Source organism: Siphateles boraxobius, unplaced genomic scaffold (genome assembly GCF_051911475.1).
Source record: "Siphateles boraxobius isolate OS27281-9 unplaced genomic scaffold, OSU_SipBor_1 35, whole genome shotgun sequence".
Taxonomy (NCBI): domain Eukaryota; kingdom Metazoa; phylum Chordata; class Actinopteri; order Cypriniformes; family Leuciscidae; genus Siphateles; species Siphateles boraxobius.
The window spans coordinates 7,460,740-7,480,531 of NW_027508975.1; the positions used below are offsets into that span (position 1 = coordinate 7,460,740).

A 19,792-nucleotide genomic window follows, 5' to 3' on the forward strand; every position below is an offset into this window, starting at 1 on the left:
ATAGAGTAAATCAACTTTTGAAAGTAACTTGTATCAATTACATCATTACACCAGTAGATGGCGTCAAGTGACTGTAAAAAAAAATGTATTTGTCATTGAAGCCACCATTTCACTATCTCCAATATTTCCATACAATTGTCACATTTTGCCCCCAAGTGGCAGTCGCACAGAGTTTTCAAAACTGGTCATGAAGCAACCACTACCCTCCTCTTATTCACCATGGAAAATGAAAAAAATTACGAATGTATGATTATATCCACACAAAACAAATGACCGCCAATGTGAAAGAAAAGCATACCAGATTTTCTAGGGCTAATCAACTCAAATAGTCATTATAAATACTTATTTCCGACATAATTATTCATAACTGCCAATTTTTCTGAAATTGTGTTTGAAGAATAGTGCAAAAATATTTCTCACCTCATGCTCCACAGTTTTGATTTAGTAGTACATCCGGTCATGTGGCCACATACGGTCTAGCTGCAAAAGTTCAAATATTTTAACAAATCTGAAGCTCAAATCGTAACTACGCGCTGGTCATGTACTACTCTGTATTGGATATTCTAAGGACTTGCAGTCTGTTGTTTGTCAAAAATAGTTGATTGGCGACTTTACCGTTTTGATTGCATTCTTACTCTGTATTTCACACTTGCAGAAATGGCATTCAGAGCTGGAGGAACAGGATCACATATTCCAGAGTTTGAGTTTAGAGGTCCAGCAGGCTAGAGAGGTCGGAAGCCAGCTCAGCCAGTTACACTCTGACCGCAGCCCTGAACTGGACCGCTACCAGGAGAAAGCACACCAGCTCACTGAGAGGTGGAGTGGAGTGCGCAGGCAAATGGAGATGCGGTGAGTTGTTTAGAAGTGAAAACAGGGAGACAGAGAGAGGATGTCTACCAGTATATTCAGTAATATGCCAGATTGTAAAACCCATGTCACACAGGCAAGCGGATCTTGAGGTGTTGGGTTCAGTGTTGCAGCAGTACAGAGAAGGCCATAACTCTCTCATCTGGTGGATAGAGGAGACCACAGAAAAACAGGAGAACACACAACCCGAGCAGACCGACAGCAGAGCTTTGTCAGAACAGCTCGCACAGCAAACGGTGAGAGAGGACACTAATATTGATGAATACTTCCCAGTGTTGCAAAACAAATCAGTGTTTGATTCAGTATCTGTTCTTTTGCAGGCCTTGGTGGCGGAGATCGAACAGAACCAGGTCAAACTGGATGAGTGCCAGACGTACTCTAAACAGTACTGCGCTGCTGTTAAGGTAAGCACCAGTGACCAGTGTCGGCTACTGCTTAATGGCAGTCATCATGGAGAGATGGGAACATAAACACTTGGTTCACAAAATAAATTTATCTATACTATACCATGTCTTTCTGTGCAGTATTATTTAATTTTATTACTGTTTTCAATGAGCTTTTATTTTTATTTTTTATTCTTATTTTATTGGTTTTTGTCATTTTATTTATTGCATCTTTTTTTTATTTAGGTTTAATTTATTTTTATTTTAGTTTTATTTTTTTTATTTCCAGTTAATAAATTTAGTGCTTAAAATAATGCTAGTTTTGGTTTTTCGACCAAAGCAACATTGCAAATTTCGTTTATTTTCAGTTTTAAGCAACCAATATTTATATCATATTTTATTTCAGCAGAAATGTTTTTAATAGTTTTACTTAATGATAATAACCACATTTCCGTGTATGCATTAGGACTATGAACTCCAACTTATGACATTCAGAGCTTTTGTTGAATCAACCCAGAAGTCCCCTGTGAAAAGGAGGAGGATGCACTCTTCATCAGATGTCATCACACAGGAGGTAAGTGCAGGGAAACCAGGACATTAATTTGATGGTTATGTTGGTTTTTGTGTAGATCTTAAATGCTTTAATGACATTGTTCCACTCCGTCTTAGTTTATGGATTTACGCACACGCTACACAGCTCTGGTTACCCTGACAACGCAACATGTCAAGTATATTAGTGATGCACTACGACGACTGGAGGAAGAAGAGGTGTGTTATGCTTTTCTAAGCCTCCTACTTTTAGCTTTGATTTTTACCTACTGTATATTTGTACATATAAATACCTATAAGTATGGTCATAATGAAGACAACATCTGATGTATGGCAAATGAAAATGTTTCCCCTTTGTGGTACAGAAAGAGGTGGAAGAGGAGAGGCAGGCACGAGTGGGGCAAGTCTCAGAAATGCTTGACTGGGTCAAGGGCCTACAGGAGCGCGCTGGCAGATCTGCCGAGCCATCACTTGCTGCGCAGCAGGTACGGTTAGAGTGTTAACTATTAGAATATTATATATTTTTAGGTACTCTACAGACAGTAGTGAATCAATCAACACTATGAAAATACTGTTTCTGTCTCACTTCTAGGCTATTAGTGAGCAGTTAGCAGCTAAAAAAGATGAAGTTGCTGAAGCTATCAGGAGCACACAAGTCTTCCTGATGTCAAAGCAGGCCAGCAAGTGAGTCCGCCCTATACGACCTTCAGCACATTTCATACCAAGTCCTACCAAGTCAGTCCAGTCGATGTCAGAGCATACAAGTTATTTCAGGTCATATTTAAAAAAAAAAAAAAATCTGAAGATTAAAACTTTTTTTAGTCTTATTAAAGTTGTTGTCTTATATATTTTTTTCTTATAAAAAATGTATACAAGAAGAAATAGCCTGTCAGAAGATGCAGTGGAATAAAGAATGAGAAGTAGCCTACTCGGGCCCTGTTAACACAAGACTGGGCTTTGCATTGACAAAAAAAAAAAAAACTGTAAATGGTTAATTAAGAAATTAGATATAAGTTATACATGGTAAATACATTTTGATAAAATGTAATAAATGTATTTTTTTTGCAAGTAAAGACATGTTTATTTGACTTTAAAAGTATACTGAAAAATATTTTTAATATTTTAAAATTTCAGTTTTGTGCCTTGTCCCTTGCAATGTTATTTTGCTTTTGGTTATATTATATTAGATTCGATTAGATTCTGTTCATATTTATATAGTATAGTAGTATTTATTAACATTTTTAATTTAATTTATTTTTATTTTAAGTGTTTAAATGTTAGTGTCTTTTTGTAATTTTGTTATGTGCCTATTTTAATTTTAAGTTGAATTTTTTAGTAATTTTATTTCTTGTACTTAAACATCTTTTCAGTTAGTTGCCAAAACATTTCTAATATTCCTTTTTAAAAGTTTTTTATGTTTAAGTTTTTATGTTTGTTTTTCATCTTATATATTTATCTTTTATTTTATTTCAATTAACAAATAGGATTTTTAATAGTTTTAGTTAACAATAACAACACTGACCACTTGGGGGTGATGTTCACATCCATCTCTAAGGTTAATGTTAAATAATCATGCACTTAAACACAAACACACATTTTTATTAATGAAGCGCATATATCTTTAGGCTATCGTCTGAAGAGCGTTCCCAGGTGGTCTCGCAGCTGGATGAGCTGACTGCCAACTACACTCAACTGTGTGACAGTTCTGCCACACAGTTGCAAAAACTGGAGGAGCAGCTGGCCAAAGAGGAGAAGCACAAGGTAAAGTTAGATGGCCAAGGTGAAGTCGCCAGTGACAGCAGTGTTCAACTTTGCCTAAGCGAGCTTCAACAGCAAAAAGCGTGTTTTGAAACAATGCTTCTGAAATATATTGCTTTAAATATTGGTCTTTGTTATGGTCAAGTATTGTCAGTGTGCTAGTGACGTGCTATAGCAGTGTGTATGTGTGAGCTTGAGCGAGTGAATCATTTTTGTGTTTTTTATGTTGCCCGTCACGTGTGGTTTAACCTTCATCATCACGTTCATGCATCTCACAGACATTGTCTTATTTAACAGTTATAAAAAAATTAATAGCATGGTGTGAAATCTTAATCATTTTATACAACATGCCTAATAACATCTCACCCACACCATCCTTATTTTTCATATTAATCAAGCACATCTGCTTAAACGCAACTCATCGGCTCATTAGAGTAGAATAGTGTGATAAAAGCTTTTTGGCATCCGAAACAGCTTCCATAGCCACTTCAGTGTCCATTAAAGGCGCGTTCAAATTGTAGTTTTGCTTTTTTCTTCCCTTTTTTTTACATTTCATTTGTATAAGGCACAGGTAAATGTAAAGGCATAAATGTCATTACATTCATATTGTTTTGTCACCATTTGCAGTCACAAACATTTTGTGGAACTGTGCACTCATACATCAGTCATTAAATAGTGATTACTGTCTGTACAATGGTGTGTTTGTGTTTGAATGGCCCAAAGTTAAAGATATAAACAAGATAGATTCATCATAAAGCAGTGGTCAAAAGATTTTCCTAGGGATTGGTATAGACTGAGCACAAAAAGCCAGCTAAACCTCCACCTCACTGTTTGAGCATGATGTGTCCAGATCACAGCTATATGTTTGTTTGTTTGGTTATTTGCTTGTTTGTGTGTCTTTATGTGTGATATTGTTTGTTTTCAGTCCATGTGTTTAATACTATAATTCTATGTGAAATTTAATCAGCATTTTGCTTCAAAATCACTAACAGCTGCCGGGAGAAAATGTAAGACATCTCAGAATTGGGAGTAAGAAAAAACTGTTAGTCGGAATACAGGACTATCCTTAGTTGATAAGTAATTAAAAATGTGTATTTACCAACCAAGATCAAATTCATGGGTAAGTCTCAAAGCATATTTTAAAAAACAATGCATATGAAAATAGGTAATAGAGGTATAAAAGAAGTCTGTTAGTCAGTCCCGGGCAGCATATAAGGCAGCTGGAGTTGTGGCATGCAGATCGCTAACATCCGGCTTCTCACCCTATTGCGTCTCAAACCGCCAAACCCTCGGTCTATCAGTGTGTTTGTGCATACCACCCCACACGGTAAGTAGTGCTTGCTTCCTCTCTTACTTTTGCTTTCTTTCTGACTTAGCAATATGTTCTCAAGATTTCTCTCTGTTTTTTTTGTCCTCTTGTATTTTTAGTGTTTAGTTTGCATTTTTGCATATTTGTTTTGCACACTGCAATGCTGAGCTGTCGTGTTTTTGGTGTATAATAAAAAAAAAAATTATACTTTGCAATTTTTGTAAAATTTTCTTTATACTCATGAATAATGCATGAATGTTAGTATTAAGATGATGATTGCTTCTTATGTTGACTTAACTTACTCCAACTATGGTGGCGGGCATTTTTCTTTTCTACCTCCTAGTTAAATTGTTAATAAAATTAACAAAATAAGAACCATTCTTAAAATTATGATTTTTATCTTTCCATAGGATCAGAAAGTCATCGCTGGAGTAATTGAACTTGGCACCATGGAAACCATTCCAGTTTTTCAGGCAGCACAGCGTGGCCTCATAGATCAAGACACTTGTCATGTACTGTTAGAGGCACAGGTTGTCATGGGAGGTCTACTTCAGCCTGACTCCCCTGATTACCTGTCATTAGATAAAGGTCTTTCCAGTGGTTTAATAGATAATAATGCCTACCAATCACTGAAAGATTTAGAGACTGCCCTTTGTCTTGTCAACACAGCAAAATTAGCTGAGTGTCAGGAATTACCAGTAGCCACTGCTGTGAGAGAAGGTGTCATAAAGGAGCTGGTGGGGCTCCGTATACTTGAGCTGCAGATAAGCACTGGCGGCCTGAAGGTTGGTTCCAATGGAGAATGGATCAGCCTGGATAATGCAAGGCAGAAGGGATTGCTATCCACCGATCTTTGTCAAAAGCTGCAGTCCTGTCTTTACCGACGAGAACTTATTGATCCAAATACAGCAGAAAAACTAAGTCTGGTTGACTTTCAACAGCGTAGTGTTTTCAATCAGGAGACGGGTCTGCGTTTTTTTCCAATTAAACAGAAGCCAGGAGGAACTGTCTGCTTAAGGTCTGGCAGAAATGTGGGAATATTCCATGCTCTTCAAGAGGGCCTCATCGACCGCCATGTCACAGTTCGACTTCTGGAGGCTCAGTTGTTTGCTGGAGGTATCACAGATCCCCGGTCAGGACACAGATTGACTGTTAATGAGGCTGTCCGACATGGCTTGATGGATCAAGACTTGGCCTGCACCCTCATGACACGACAGCTTCAAGCCGGGGGAATAATAGATCCAGTCAGTGGAGACCGTCTAGAGCTGGATGAGGCCATTCAAAGAGACCTCCTCTCTCCTCGCATAGCCTTACATGTACTGGAATCTCTACAGTCTTTTGCACTAATATTGTGGCCAGAATCAGGAGAGCTGCTTCCTGTAAGTGAGGCACTTCAGCAGGGTGTTGTCAGTAGAGAGCTTGTTGCAAAAGCCCTGAGAAAACGTAGTTCTGTTGGTGCAGTATATCTGCCTGAGAGTGGACAAGTGGTCCCTCTGCATCAAGCTGAGAAGATACTTCATCCTCAGGCAGTGGAGATCCTAAAACAGACCCAGGTTCCAGATGTCCTTTCCCACGTGACTCAGTCAAGTTCCTCATATATGAAGCAATTGAGTTCTGGATCTGCCTATTTTTCATCACCATCACCATGTGCAGGTTTCAATTATGATTTTTCCATCACAGAGGAAGGCAGGTCGGAAGAGCAGGTTCAAAACCAACTTCTCACTCAAGTTATGACACACAGCTACATTGATGCTCACTCTGGAGAACGTCTAGTACTACTAGAACCAGAATTGGTAGAACTACTATGTGAAAAAGTTAAAACCACAAGCCTTGCCAGACCAGTCCAACACAAAATCTCTGACAATGTTAGAGTTACAGTGGACAGCATAGCTATGAGTGGGATTGAAAAGGATTTGGAAGAAATTGAAGAACCAAAAACTATACAATATAAAATTCCCTGCAAGGGCTCTAATATGGAAGAGACTATAGAATTGGTTGGGGAAGATAATGCATCCTTGGTGGTCAGTGAAAGAAACTCTATAGAGCCTTTGGTTTTGCAAAATAAATTTCTGTCTTCAGAAGAGTTTGGACAACCCAAGATCACTAATATAGGAGAGACGATAGAAAGAACAGAAGAAGATCCTCCACCGGTGACAGAAACAAACAAAGCCTTTATAGTGTCTTCAAATGAAGTGATTCGGCAAGAAAAAGTTTTGTCCTCGAGAGACTATGTAGATGTAAAAGATGACATTGACAGTAAGAACACTGACACGAGTAAGACTATAGAAGGAGCAGGGGAAGATCTTGCATGCCTGACAGACACAGACAGAATTTTTATTGAGCCTTCACATGCGGAGGTTTTGCAAGAGAAAGTTTTGTCATCAAGAGAATGTAAAGAACCCAAAATTAAAAAAGATGAATTTGAGAGCAAGACTGATGTGGTGGAGACTATCAAAAGAGTAGAGCCTTCACATAAAGATGACTGGCAAGAGAAATTTCTGTCACCAGGAGGAAATGAAAACCCTAAGTTGTTAAAAGGTAAAATAGCTTGGATGGACACTGCAATACAGAGTGAGACATTAGAAGGAGCAAAGGAAGATCTTGCACTCTTGACAGGAGCAGCCAGAGTTTTTATAGGGCCTTTACATAAAGAGAAAGTTCTGTCATCAGGATATATAGAGCCCAAGATTAAAAAAGATGAAACTGCCAGCAAGTCTAACTTGGGTGAGACAAAAGAAAGACAAGAGGAAGATGTTGCATCTTTGACATGCTCAGAAAAAGCATTTATAGAGCCTATGCATGAAGTTGTTTGCCAAGAGAAAGTTTTATCATCAGGACAATATGAAGAACCAATGATTATAAAAGGTAAAATTGCCTGGAAGAACACTGATATTGGTGAGAGAATAGAAAGAACAGAGGAAGATCTTGCACCATTGACCGGCACAGAGGGAAATTTAATGGAGGTCTGGCAAGAGAAAGTTCTGTCATCCGGAAAATGTGATAAACCTAAGGTTAAAAAAGATGAAATTTACAGGAAGAAGTCTGAAATGGGTGAGACTATAAAAGTATCAAAGGAAGAAATTCCCACCTTGACAGGCACAGAAAGAGCCTTTATAGAGCCTTCACAAGAAGAGTACTGGCAAAAGAAAGTTCTATCATCTGATCAATATGAAGAAGCCAAGATTAAAACAAAAAAAAATGCCAGCAAGAAGACAGAAATGGGCAAGGCTATAAAAAGGACAGAGGAGCATCTTGCACCCTTGACAGGGACAGCCCAACCCTTAATAGTGCCTTTGCATAAAAGCTCAACCCTACCAAAGAATATTTCAGATAAAGGGACGTTTTCTCAAAATCAAATTATAGATTCACCACTAAATGAATCTAAAAATAAGGAAACAATTGAGCTGGAACAAGCAGAGAGTAGTGGGATATTTCTAGAGATGACTGAACGAAAATCATTTGACATAGGTGAAAGCAGTGCACACTCTTCAATCCAAGATAATGTAAAATTAGGACACGCTTATGATACGCTAAATGTCAAGTCAGATGAAGTCAAGACTGCAAAACAGTCAGAGGAACTAAAGAAAATGGTTGAACAAGAGGTAAATAAAGACATCTTTGATAAACCTGATAAAGATGAGAAATTAGACCCTTCAGAAATTAAGACTTTGTCTATGGAACTAAGTGATGATGATGTGAAGCTTGAGAGTATGGCTATGGAACTGCAACAAGGTGGTCTTGTAAGTGTAGATGGCCAAAAAGTTCTCTTGGATGAAGCTCTGGCACAGGGTTTGCTTCCAGGGCACATTGCTATTAAGCTTATGAAAAAAGCTGGTCTCTTTAATGGTTTTCTGGATAGTAATGCCTGTAAGTCCCTTAGTGTTGAGGATGTGATGCAAGGAGGCCTGTTGGATGAGGACGCGATGACCTGTGTATTTCATTCAGAAAAGATTTTAGCCGGTGTCATTGATGTGGAGCGTGGTCGCCTCTGCTCAATTAAGGATGCTGCTGAAGCTGGCCTGTTGGACTCCGATACAGCTGCTCGTCTCCTTGAAGCCCAGATCGTGTCAGGGGGAATTGTTGACCTGCAAAGAGACAAGAAGGTATCAGTTACCCTTGCAGCCAACCTTGGGTTAATTGAAGAGGGAAAGGAGGAGAAGCTTCTTACTTTGGAAAAGTCATGTCGGGGAAAATGTTCAGATCCAAATGCAATGCAAACCAAGTTTGCGCTACAGTTACAAATGAAAGGGGTGGTGGACCCAAAAACCAAAAAGACAGTCCCACTGGAACAAGCTCTTCAGAGTGGCATAATTGGTCAAGATGTGGCTCAGACGATTTTAAGTCAGCAGATTGCAGAAGGTGGCATTGTGCATCATGGCTCTGGTGTTCGCCTCGCTGTTGTGGATGCACTTGACCTGGGTCTCATGGAACACACAATTGCTCCAAAGTTAAAAGCACTAGAAAAGGCATTCAAGGGCCAGGCACCAACTAATATAGATCCAGACACTTCACTTCTTCAAGCAACTACAGGTTCCATTTATGATGAAGCATCAAAAAGCAGGCTTACTCTGAGTGAAGCTGTTTCTAAAGGCCTTCTAGATGATGAAACGGCAAATAAAGCTATGGACTTACCCAATGTGAAAAGTGGATTGTTGGACCCTCATAACGCTCGCATTGTGCCCTACTCTGAGCTGATAAACCAGGGTAAAATTGACATAAAGACAGGACAGAGATTCCTTGAAGTGAGACCTTTCAGGGGTGTTCCACATAAACAAACTAATGAAATGATGACCTTACCACAGGCAATTAAAGCAGGCCAAGTGGATCCCATACCTGCAGCAAGAGTATTGCAGAGTCAAGCAGATACGGGGGGTATCATTAACATTTACAGTGGAGAGCGTTTGCCTCTTTTAGAGGCTATAAATAAAGGCTTGGTTGATAAAGACATGGCTAAATGTATTGCAACAAATCAAGTCTTAAAAGGGGGACTGCTCAATCCAGCCAGTGGACAGAAGGTCCCCAGCATCACTGAGGCAATTGGATATGGGCTTATATCCACAGAAATGGCTGCTAAACTTCAATATGACATGTGCCATTTAGATGAAAATGAGAAGAAAAGTTCCAAAATATCAGCCTCCTCAACAAATGGAACCACTTGTACTCTTCTTCCTGAGATGGTATCAGATCAGGTCAGCCCTAATAAAATGTTACCTGAGAAAAATCTATTGAGTATACCATCACCATATCTTAGAGAGGCTGAGATAAAAGATGCAGATCTTCTAAAAAAAGAGGAGCTTGAACTTGACGTCGGTCTTGATTCAGAAAGCAAGGAACAATTGGTTGATGCAGTGATGGAGGACAGAAATGATACATCTTTGGAGTTCCTGACTGAATTTACCTTGAAAGCAGAGAAAAGACTTCAGCAGGCCATTAAAGAGATAAAGCCCACAAAAAGTAAAGATATCAAGTCACAGCCAATCCAAAGCCCTGAGCAACCCCAAGAGATTTCTGAGATAAAATGGCAAAAGGTGGAAGTTAAGAACTCAACAGCTTCACATGACCACACAATAGAGATGGAAATCCAGAGGCAGACAGTCAATGAATCTGCAATTTCTATGGCTATTTTCTCAGAAAGTACTGATAACAGCAAGGAACAAGTCCCATCTACAGAGCAAACAAAAGGAGAGACAGCGATCCAAAGGCAGACAGAAAGTGAGCCTGCAACCTCTAAAGTCATTTTCTCAGACAGTGATGATGGCTTGCAAAACAAGGAACAAAACCCACCTATAGAGCGAATTGAAGGGCATAGTTTTAAACTAGTAGCAGATCAGTTGTTGTCCAAAGCAGAGGAAATCAAGGACAGGCAGAAGATTGGTTTGGATCCTTGTGCTTCTACATCCACAAGGACAGTTAAGGTACCAGGAAAGAAGAAAGGCAGAGGGAAAAATGGTAAGCAAGCTAAAATAGAAAATGCTGAAAAGCCACAAGTTTCAGAAACCTCAGCCAGAATTTTGCCTATAGAAAAAGGAGAGGTTGATGGACAAGACAGCTTTACCACTAGTCAAAAGCCTATTATGAAAGATAACAAAGAGAAGGTGATTGAAGTACAGCTATCAGAGACAACCCATTCAAGTGGTGGTATTGCACATGTGCCAGAGAGCGATGAGAATGTGCAAGGCAAAGATTTGGAAATGGGGTTGGATAGAACTTCTAATGAAACTAAGACACCCAAACATGAGTCTGATCATGAAAACATTGCAAATCAGAAAGGGAAAACTCTAACACAGCGTAGTGTCACAACTAGAAAAAAAACAGACCCAGGTCAGGAAGCTATTGAGGTATTTAAGGACCTTGGCCCTGAGATATCAGAAAAGAAGAGGAAGAAGAAAAGCAAAAGTAAAAAAGCTAAGCAAGTGTTTATTGAAAGAGAAGAGAAAGGAGATGATGAGACTCATAAAGAGCAGAAGACTGTGATCCCTGAGGCCCAACCTCAAAGCAATCAGTCAGATGAGAAAGAAAGTGTGAAGTGTGAACTTGAGAAAGCCAACCAGGCAATAGCACAGAAGGAAATACTTTTGATGAAAGCTAAGGAAAGTATTCTTAGGAAGGTGTTTGAGCGAGGAGTGAGTGAAAAACAAGCTGCTGAAGAATTAGAAGCAATGCGTCAAATAGCCAATAATGGAGAACGCCGCACGACCACCCAAGAGGAGACTTTGGTAGAAAAGACAAGCATCAAGCCTCCTCAAAGTAAAGAGGGAGGCAATAAACTACAGGAAGCGGGACAAGAAATTAAAGAAAGGGTTGAAAGGTCAGTGCCAAACATTGAGCGAGGAGTGAGTGAAAAACAAGCTGCTGAAGAATTAGAAGCAATGCGTCAAATAGCCAATAATGGAGAACGCCGCACAACCACCCAAGAGGAGACTTTGGTAGAAAAGACAAGCATCAAGCCTCCTCAAAGTAAAGAGGGAGGCAATAAACTACAGGAAGCGGAACAAGAAATTAAAGAAAGGGTTGAAAGGTCAGTGCCAAACATTGCAGAGGATGTTCTCCCTGGGTCTGATACTGATGCATTCTCCTCAGCTAAAAAACAGGAAGAAGATCAACACGAGAAATGTGCAAACACCGGATTAAGTGCAGATGATATGAATCGGAATATTTCATCTAAGATGACCTCTTATGACGTTGTAGATATAAACCAGAAAGAGCTGGTTCCAATCCAGAATTTAGAAGGTGAAAACAAAGAAAGAACAGCAGAAGAACAAAGCATTGAGCCATTATATACAGAAGATGAAATGTTGATAGACCCTAAGATTAAACTGACCTTGCCATCAAGCACTGCAGTGACTGACAGTAAAGTTGCTAAATCAGCACCCCTCAAATGTGTCCCAGTAATGAAGGTCTCCAAAGAGCTTTTGTCAAATGAGGTGTGTACTCCATTACAAATTGCCAAAACAGCAATGAAGAAGGTAGGCAATGAAGTTCACCAAGAAAGAGACAAGGAGCCCCCTTTCAGTGATTATGAAACCACAGATAAACCTTCTATTCTAGAATGTACAATTTCTGGACTACCCCTTATGGAGGTGATCCCAGAGTCTGATACCACACAGAAAGAAGATGTGGAGGAATATCCAGAGGGTTTAGTGGCGAGGCGGCCTAAAGAAATTCAAATAAATATTGAACAAATAAGCAGGGATACTACAAAAGCTAGCAAGGTAAAGAATAAAGATTGTTCTTGACAATTTTTATGTAGTTTATTGCAAATACTGTTTACTTGATTGTTTTTAATGATTTTCCCTCTATTTTCAGTCCCCACTTGCCCGCCAAGACTGCTTAGAGCATGACCAACAGATTGTGGCCTTGCTCTCCATGGTAAGACACATCGAAATCCGCCTTAAGCAGCAGCAACAACAGTCTGTTGGTCGAAGTCTCTCCACACTGGATGACATAATCAGACAGACGGAGGTACAAGCTTTATGTTACAGCAAAATGTTTGATTTAACAGGTTCACCCACAATTGAAAATTCTGTCATTATTTACTCATTCTCTGTTGTTCCAAACTCATAAGACTTCGACAGAGATCTTCGAAACACAAATGAAGATATTTTTAATGAAACTTTGAAAAAGAGATCGTAAAACTAATCCACATGAATTGCGCGGTTTAGTCCAAATTTTCTGAAGAAAATTACTTGGACTAAACCACTCAATTAATATGGATTAGTTTTATAATCTCTTTTTGAATCATCAGAGTGGTAGTTGGGTAGCTGTCAATGGAGGGACAGAAATCATTCATATTTCGTTAAAAAAAATCTTCATTTGTTTTCTGAAGATGAATGAAAGTCTTACAGGTTTGGAACAACATGAGGGGGAGTAATTAATGACAGAATTAAAACTTTTTGGTGAACTATCACTTTAAAGTTTAAACTAAAAAGAGCTGTATTTTCATATAATTCTCTTTTCAGGTTCTTTTCCTGGAAATTACTGACTTGGAACCAGAAGTGCACAAGAAGACTAAAGCTGCCACACAGTTACTGGAGTCTCACCCTCAGGATGTTCCTCCTCAGCTGCTTATGGCCCTGAACAAAGATGGGCGAAACTTAGCCCGGGCTTACAGTGCATCCAGGGACCTTGCCAAGAATACTTTGCAGGGGTTACAAGCACAACGTGATGCACAAAACGTAAGAAAAATTCATACAAATTTTAGTTTAGAGGTCCATGCCAGAGCAGTTTCTTTCAAATCTCTTTGCATGGTTTTTATATTTTTGCAGGAAGCTGTAAGCAGTCAGCTGAAATCTTTGGAAGAGCAAATTGACAAACTTCTCAAGTGGCTTAAGGAGACTGAGACACAAATGCAGGAAGAAACAGGGGTAGATGGACTGACATTGGCAGAGATCACTCGTAAACAACAGTTGTGCAAGGTAAAACATCGACAGTGATAATTGTAGTTATAGTGATGGCATCTTTTTCAGTCTTTCATTTTTCCTCCTACAGCATATACAGGATTCTCTCGCTGCCCGATCCAATGAAGTCAGCAATGTGGCTTTCAATATTCAGGTGTTTATCTCTGAGCATGCACAGGACTTGCTGCCTGATCAAAGCAGATATCTCCTTGGACAGCTGGAGAAGCTACAGAGGATCTTTCATCAGGCTGTTGGTCTCAGTCATGCCAGGGCAGAGGCACTATCGGCTCAGCAGGCGATAGAGAATGAACGAATGAAGAAAGAACTGAAAGATAAAGAAGAGAAAATGGAGAAAGAAAAAGAAGAGAAAATGGAAAAAGAAAAAGAAGAGAAAATGGAAAAAGAGAGACAAACAAGGGATAGAGAGGTTTGCAAACAGACGAATAACTGCTTGTGCTACTATTTTAAGAACAAGAATATTCCATTTTACTTTTAACTTAACTGATTCACAATCATTCGGATGTGACAAAGGAAAATTATTAATAATGATAAGATTAATAATGACCACACTACTGATGCATGCATGAATACTTGTTAGAATGAATGCTGCCTTTAAAAAAAAAATATATATATATATATTGTGCATGTAAATTTTAGTATGTTCTACTTGTTTGGTTAATTTTATAGAGCCAGTATTGCTGATAATGCTGATCTTTTGTTTTAATAATGCTTCTGCGGGACTCCACAATAATGACTTGTGTTTGCTGGCCCAGTCAAGACAGTAGTTTAGGTTTCTAGTTGCCTTACTAGCATTTTTTGTTAGCAACATAATTTTATGTGTCAAAAAAAATTATTTAACATAATAATAAATCTTTATATAATGTTTATTTATGTATTAAATAATATATATTTATTCAGAAATTACAACAAAAAATTGTTGTAATTATTAAATTTGTAATAATACCTGAAAAATGTACAGCTAAAATATATTGGAAATGTGTAGCCATACAGTACATACTGTGCATATGCTCAGTATTCTGTCACAATATGCATACTTCACCTTTACACTTTTTTTGTAAATTATGCCATGTGGTGCAAAATCTTAATGCTTTTGAACATTTATATAATTCTCAACCCATTCTAACTGATGGTTTCAATACTATCACAAGTCACAGTTTTGACAAAACCTTATGCATGTTATCCAGCTAGATAACTATACCTTATTTAAATAAACATAATTCTTTATTGTTGAGCCCTGTTCTATAGCCACCTGCATTTCAAACTTGAGTTTGCTAGCTGTGTGTGTATGAACATAACATGTGTGTATTAACCTGTCTGCCTTGCTCTTACAGATTGCCTCAGAAGACACATTTGGAAAAGGCTAAATATTTAAATGTAGCCTCTCTGTATAGCTTGCTTGTTTTTTTTAGAGACGAAAATATCCAGCTTTTCGTTTTTTGTCCTAAGGTCTTTATTATTGTTCTGCTTCACTGGCCTGTTGTGTGTTTTTGGGTGCTTTGTGATGACTTTGGACACATCATGCTCAAAGACTGTACATTGTTTACTTTGTGTGAAACCTGGCATATTTATAAATGTGAGAGTTTGGTGGGGTTAAAAGAAATATATGATGAGCACTTAATTATGATTAGATATAATAGATATAAACTTTTTTTCCCTCACTTTTCTTAACCCCTTTCTTATGGTGGGATATAGGTTGTGCAGCAGCAGAAGGCAGAATGCTCTCAAAAACTGGAGAATCTCACAATGTGGTTGGCGGGGGCTGCCAGCCTCCTGGCCAATCAGAAAGTTGGGGTTGAGTCAGATGACGTGAACGCGTTACAGCAGAAGCAAAGAGAGCTAAAGGTGAGAAAAAGAGACACAACTGACATCTACTTATCTATTGTCTGAGAAGTATTAATGTATGATTACTGGCAAAAGGGGGTGGGGAATGCATCTTTATTACACAGTATTTTACAGAAAACATTGTTACTGTTTGTACCCTTTAACTATAGGAGGCGGAGAAGGACCTTCAGATCAAAAGTGACTTGTTGACTGATACTATCCGCTCAGTGGAAGAGTTCCTGTCTGACCGGGGTGACAGTCTGAGTCCAGAAGAGAGGGCTAAACTACAAGGGGCTCTTTCACAAATGAAGGAGCAGCACAGCTCACTTACAAAATCAATCCACTCCTCACTAGCTCAAGTAGACACTGCCATTGTCACAACACTGCAGCAGAACACACAAAGAGTAGGCTGTTCGCATATCATTTCTTTTCAATTTGTCAGCATGTATTCATTTTTTTTACTCGTTGTCATGTTTTGCTTCTGCCCAAGGCTAAAGCAGAGGAGCAGATGCAGGAGACACAGGAAAGTATAGATACACTGCTCAGAGAATTGTCATCATTGGACGACTCAAAGAGGAGGTCACTTGGTGACACCGTCACTGACACCCCGTCATCTGTAACACAAGAGAATGCTCTGAATTCTCACAGAGACGTGCTTCAGGTCAGATTCTTAAATCAATGTTAATAATTCACAATGTTTTACCAATATGGAAACTCCATTCTAAAGTGCATTAATGTTCTCAGTTCTAAAGTAAGTTGATTCAGTTTTAGTGTTGTAAAGTAAGTGTACTCAGGACTATAGTTCAGTTTTAATGTTGTAAATTAAAGGGATAGTTCACCCAAAAATGAAAATTCTGTCAGTATTTACTCACCCTCATGTTGTTCCAACCCCGTAAGACCTTTCTGTCATCTTTGTAACACGAATTAAGATATTTTTGATTAAATCTGAGAGCTGGATCACTCCTCCATAGGCTTCTAAGGGATTGAAACTTGTTCTCCGAAAAGTTATTAAAGACATTGTTAAAATAGTCCAAGTGACTACAGTGGCTCAATCTTAAGTTTATCAAACGACGAGAATACTTTTTATGCGCAAAAAAAACTAGTGTAATAGCGTAGTGCTTCTGTGTTGTACGTCACAAGCATCACACACATGACCAGCGTCGGCCAATATTGAGCCTACGTGTGACATGGCTCTACGCTATCCCCATATGTGAACGGACTCAAGGCCCACAGAGAAGGAAATGAAAAGTTGAAATAGTCGTTATTTTTGTTTGTTTTTTCACACAAAAATTATTCTTGTCGCTTGATAAACTTAAGATTGAGCCACTGTAGTCACTTGGACTATTTTAATGATGTCTTTAATAACTTTTCGGGGCTGGCAAGTTCCAATCCCTTAGAAGCTCATTGAGGAGTGATCCAGCTCTCAGATTTAATCAAAAATATCTTAATTTGTGTTCCAAAGATGAACGAAGGTCTTATGGGGTTGGAACAACATGAGGGTGAGTAATTACTGACAGAATTTAAATTTTTGGGTGAACTATCCCTTGAGCTTAGTTAATTCTAAAGTCAGTTTCAAAGCAAGTTCATTCAGTTGTACATTTTGGTCTGTTTTAATGTTAATATTAAAGTAAATTTTCAAGAATATTCAGTCAATTCTAAACATTTCAGGTTTAGTCGTAAAGTTTGCAGTGCTGTGTCTTCCCTTTGACATTTTGGCTTTTCTTTATTGCACTAGACTGAGCTGCAGCAGTTACAAGCTCAACAGGCTCACCTTCAGCAGGTGGCCCAATCTGTCCGCTCCCTCCTGGAGCAACCCGACTCCAGTGTGCCACCAGAGGAGAAACAACGCTTGCGAGCAAAGCTGGACCGACTACAGAGTCAGCATCAGGAGCGTCTCCAGAACTGTCAGGACAGACTGAGGCAGGTAGATGCCCTCAGAGACGAGTTTGCTAAGTTTGTGCAGGAGCATGGAAACCTGGGAACATGGCTTGATCAGAGTGAGCAAGAGCTACATTCACTTGGGGATAGGGAAACAGATGGAAAAGACCTAAAAGACAGGATAGAGGAGCACAAAAAGGTATCAAACTATACTGATGGTGATGTCTAACAGTATAAATGTACTTCAGGCAGAAAATACAATACTTTAACAATGTGTTTCTCTGTATTTTCAGCTTGCAGAAGATGTCATCTGTCACAAAGCAGACCTGCGTTTTGTGACTATCTCTGGTCAGAAGGTTCTGGATTCTGTCCAGGGGGCCCTGGAGAGGGTGGGCAGTACTGATCCAACTCTGGAGGAAACCAGACAGCTAGTGAGTGACAAGCTCCAAGATGCCACACAGCGCTACAATTCCTTACACAGCAAGGTGGGTACAAAACAGATCCTCATATCATCTCAGTCTGCAATGACATGTACTGAATGTTTTGTGTTCCTTTTTTTCAGTCCTCAGAACTTGGCACCCGTCTCTCAGGTCTCCAGGAGCGATACCAGCACTACCAAGATGAGGCTAGTTCTTTAGACTCCTGGCTGAGCACTCGGGAGCAAAATCAGAGTGTATTTAAACCCAGCGGAGAGCAAACAGACACCCAGACATTGCAGCGCACACTCAGTACTGTACAGGTTGGATTATTTATTCTTTTCTGGTTAAAATATTTAAGAAAAGCTCACAAACAATTTTCCCAGATGGATAAACTAATGGAAATGATCTCCTAAGCAATATTTTGTTTCACAACCCTTAGGAATCCTCCTGATTAATCAACTTTTTTCTCTCTTTTGCTGTCTTCTCTTAGCTGTTGCAGGATGAGTTGGCGGAGCGTTCGGTACAGCTTGAGAAGGTCAAGAGAGCAGGAAAAGATCTGGTCAGCACTCAGGAATCCCCAACTTTCAAAAATGCAGATATTAACAATATTATAGGTAATTTTATTCTCACTACCAGGGAATAACTTGCAAAAAGGAGGTTCATTCAAAAAAACAGAACATACACTACAACTGAAAGGTTTTTTTCTTTAATGTTTTTTTTAAAAGTTCCTTATGGTTACCAAGGCTGCATTTATTTAATCAAAAATAAAGTAAAACAGTAATAATGTGGAATATTACAATACCAAATGACTGCTGTCTATTTAAATATATTGTAATAAGTAATTAGGGGTTATATGTAATCCAGTGCGTAGCACTGAAACCCTATTGTAATTGTAAGATTTGTATTATTATTATTAATGTATAATAGATAATAGGTCGAACCATAAGGCCTAGAGACCTGAAACTTGGAGGGTTGGTAAGTACTCCCTCAGTCTACTCTGGGCCTTGCTCCGATCAGCCAGACGGTGGCGCTACTGTGAACAAAAAAATAAAATGGCCATAACTTTTGAACCATTTGTCACAGACACATGTGTCCTGCAAAATTTCAGTTGTAAATGTATTAGTACCTGTCAAGCAATGTATGATTATGTTGAAATATAATTAAATAATGGGTTTTTTTTTTTTCAAAACATCTATCGTGTGTCAATATGTGTGGTGAATTGGCTTGTATGATTTATGTTTCACACTTCAGAACTTCCATTAAATGTTTTGAGATTGAGACAGCCCTTAAAATGGCAGACTCCCTGATCAGTGCCCTGACTACTGAACTAGGGAACTGATTAAGACAGTTAATGTCTTGCACCAGTCTGTCTTTTTGAGCGTGTTTCATAACTCTCTGGAATATTCATTTTCGATTGGTCAATCAATGCACTCTGATGTCAAGTATTTTATGATTGAAAGTATAATTTTCAGGTATCATTCCAAAATAAACGCTTAGAAGTAATACAACACTTGATCTCTTTTTAATTTTGTGCTAATGACCGGTACACTTTACATTATTTCTTGCATATAATTTAATCTTCCTCTTGGTTATTTCAGATGCTTTGGAAAAGCGCTTTGAAATCCTGTCTGATTCAGTATCAGTGAGAGCCAAACAGCTTCAAACAGCTGTTGCCCAATCAGTCAGCGTTCAGGAGGGTCTTAAAGCACTGCTGGCGTGGTTAGATGGCCTACCGTTATCACCTGGATCAGTCCAGCCCACTGCTCAAGCAGTTCATGATGCCCTGACACAAAATCAGGTATTTGTTAAATATACCATCATAATCATCAATATCAGAGATCTTTAACCAGAAAATCTATTATATAAACATGCCCCCCCCCCCCCCCCCAC

General features: G+C 38.9%; 1 protein-coding gene across 19 annotated transcripts in view; it reads left to right on the forward strand.

Annotated features, from left to right (window-relative positions):
- Positions 1-19,792, forward strand: part of macf1a (microtubule actin crosslinking factor 1a) — a 180,707-nt gene that overhangs the window by 105,162 nt on the left and 55,753 nt on the right. For all 19 annotated transcript variants that reach the window (XM_077196137.1, XM_077196151.1, XM_077196152.1 and 16 more), the window contains 21 exons: positions 656-849; positions 944-1,103; positions 1,188-1,271; positions 1,717-1,824; positions 1,920-2,018; positions 2,165-2,284; positions 2,392-2,483; positions 3,425-3,560; positions 5,277-12,578; positions 12,673-12,828; positions 13,326-13,541; positions 13,632-13,781; positions 13,855-14,190; positions 15,477-15,626; positions 15,776-16,009; positions 16,096-16,266; positions 17,341-17,682; positions 17,777-17,968; positions 18,046-18,222; positions 18,393-18,516; positions 19,501-19,700. In XM_077196137.1, the coding sequence (XP_077052252.1) occupies positions 656-849; positions 944-1,103; positions 1,188-1,271; positions 1,717-1,824; positions 1,920-2,018; positions 2,165-2,284; positions 2,392-2,483; positions 3,425-3,560; positions 5,277-12,578; positions 12,673-12,828; positions 13,326-13,541; positions 13,632-13,781; positions 13,855-14,190; positions 15,477-15,626; positions 15,776-16,009; positions 16,096-16,266; positions 17,341-17,682; positions 17,777-17,968; positions 18,046-18,222; positions 18,393-18,516; positions 19,501-19,700 (10,743 nt within the window). The remainder of the gene's footprint in view (positions 1-655; positions 850-943; positions 1,104-1,187; positions 1,272-1,716; positions 1,825-1,919; positions 2,019-2,164; positions 2,285-2,391; positions 2,484-3,424; positions 3,561-5,276; positions 12,579-12,672; positions 12,829-13,325; positions 13,542-13,631; positions 13,782-13,854; positions 14,191-15,476; positions 15,627-15,775; positions 16,010-16,095; positions 16,267-17,340; positions 17,683-17,776; positions 17,969-18,045; positions 18,223-18,392; positions 18,517-19,500; positions 19,701-19,792) is intronic.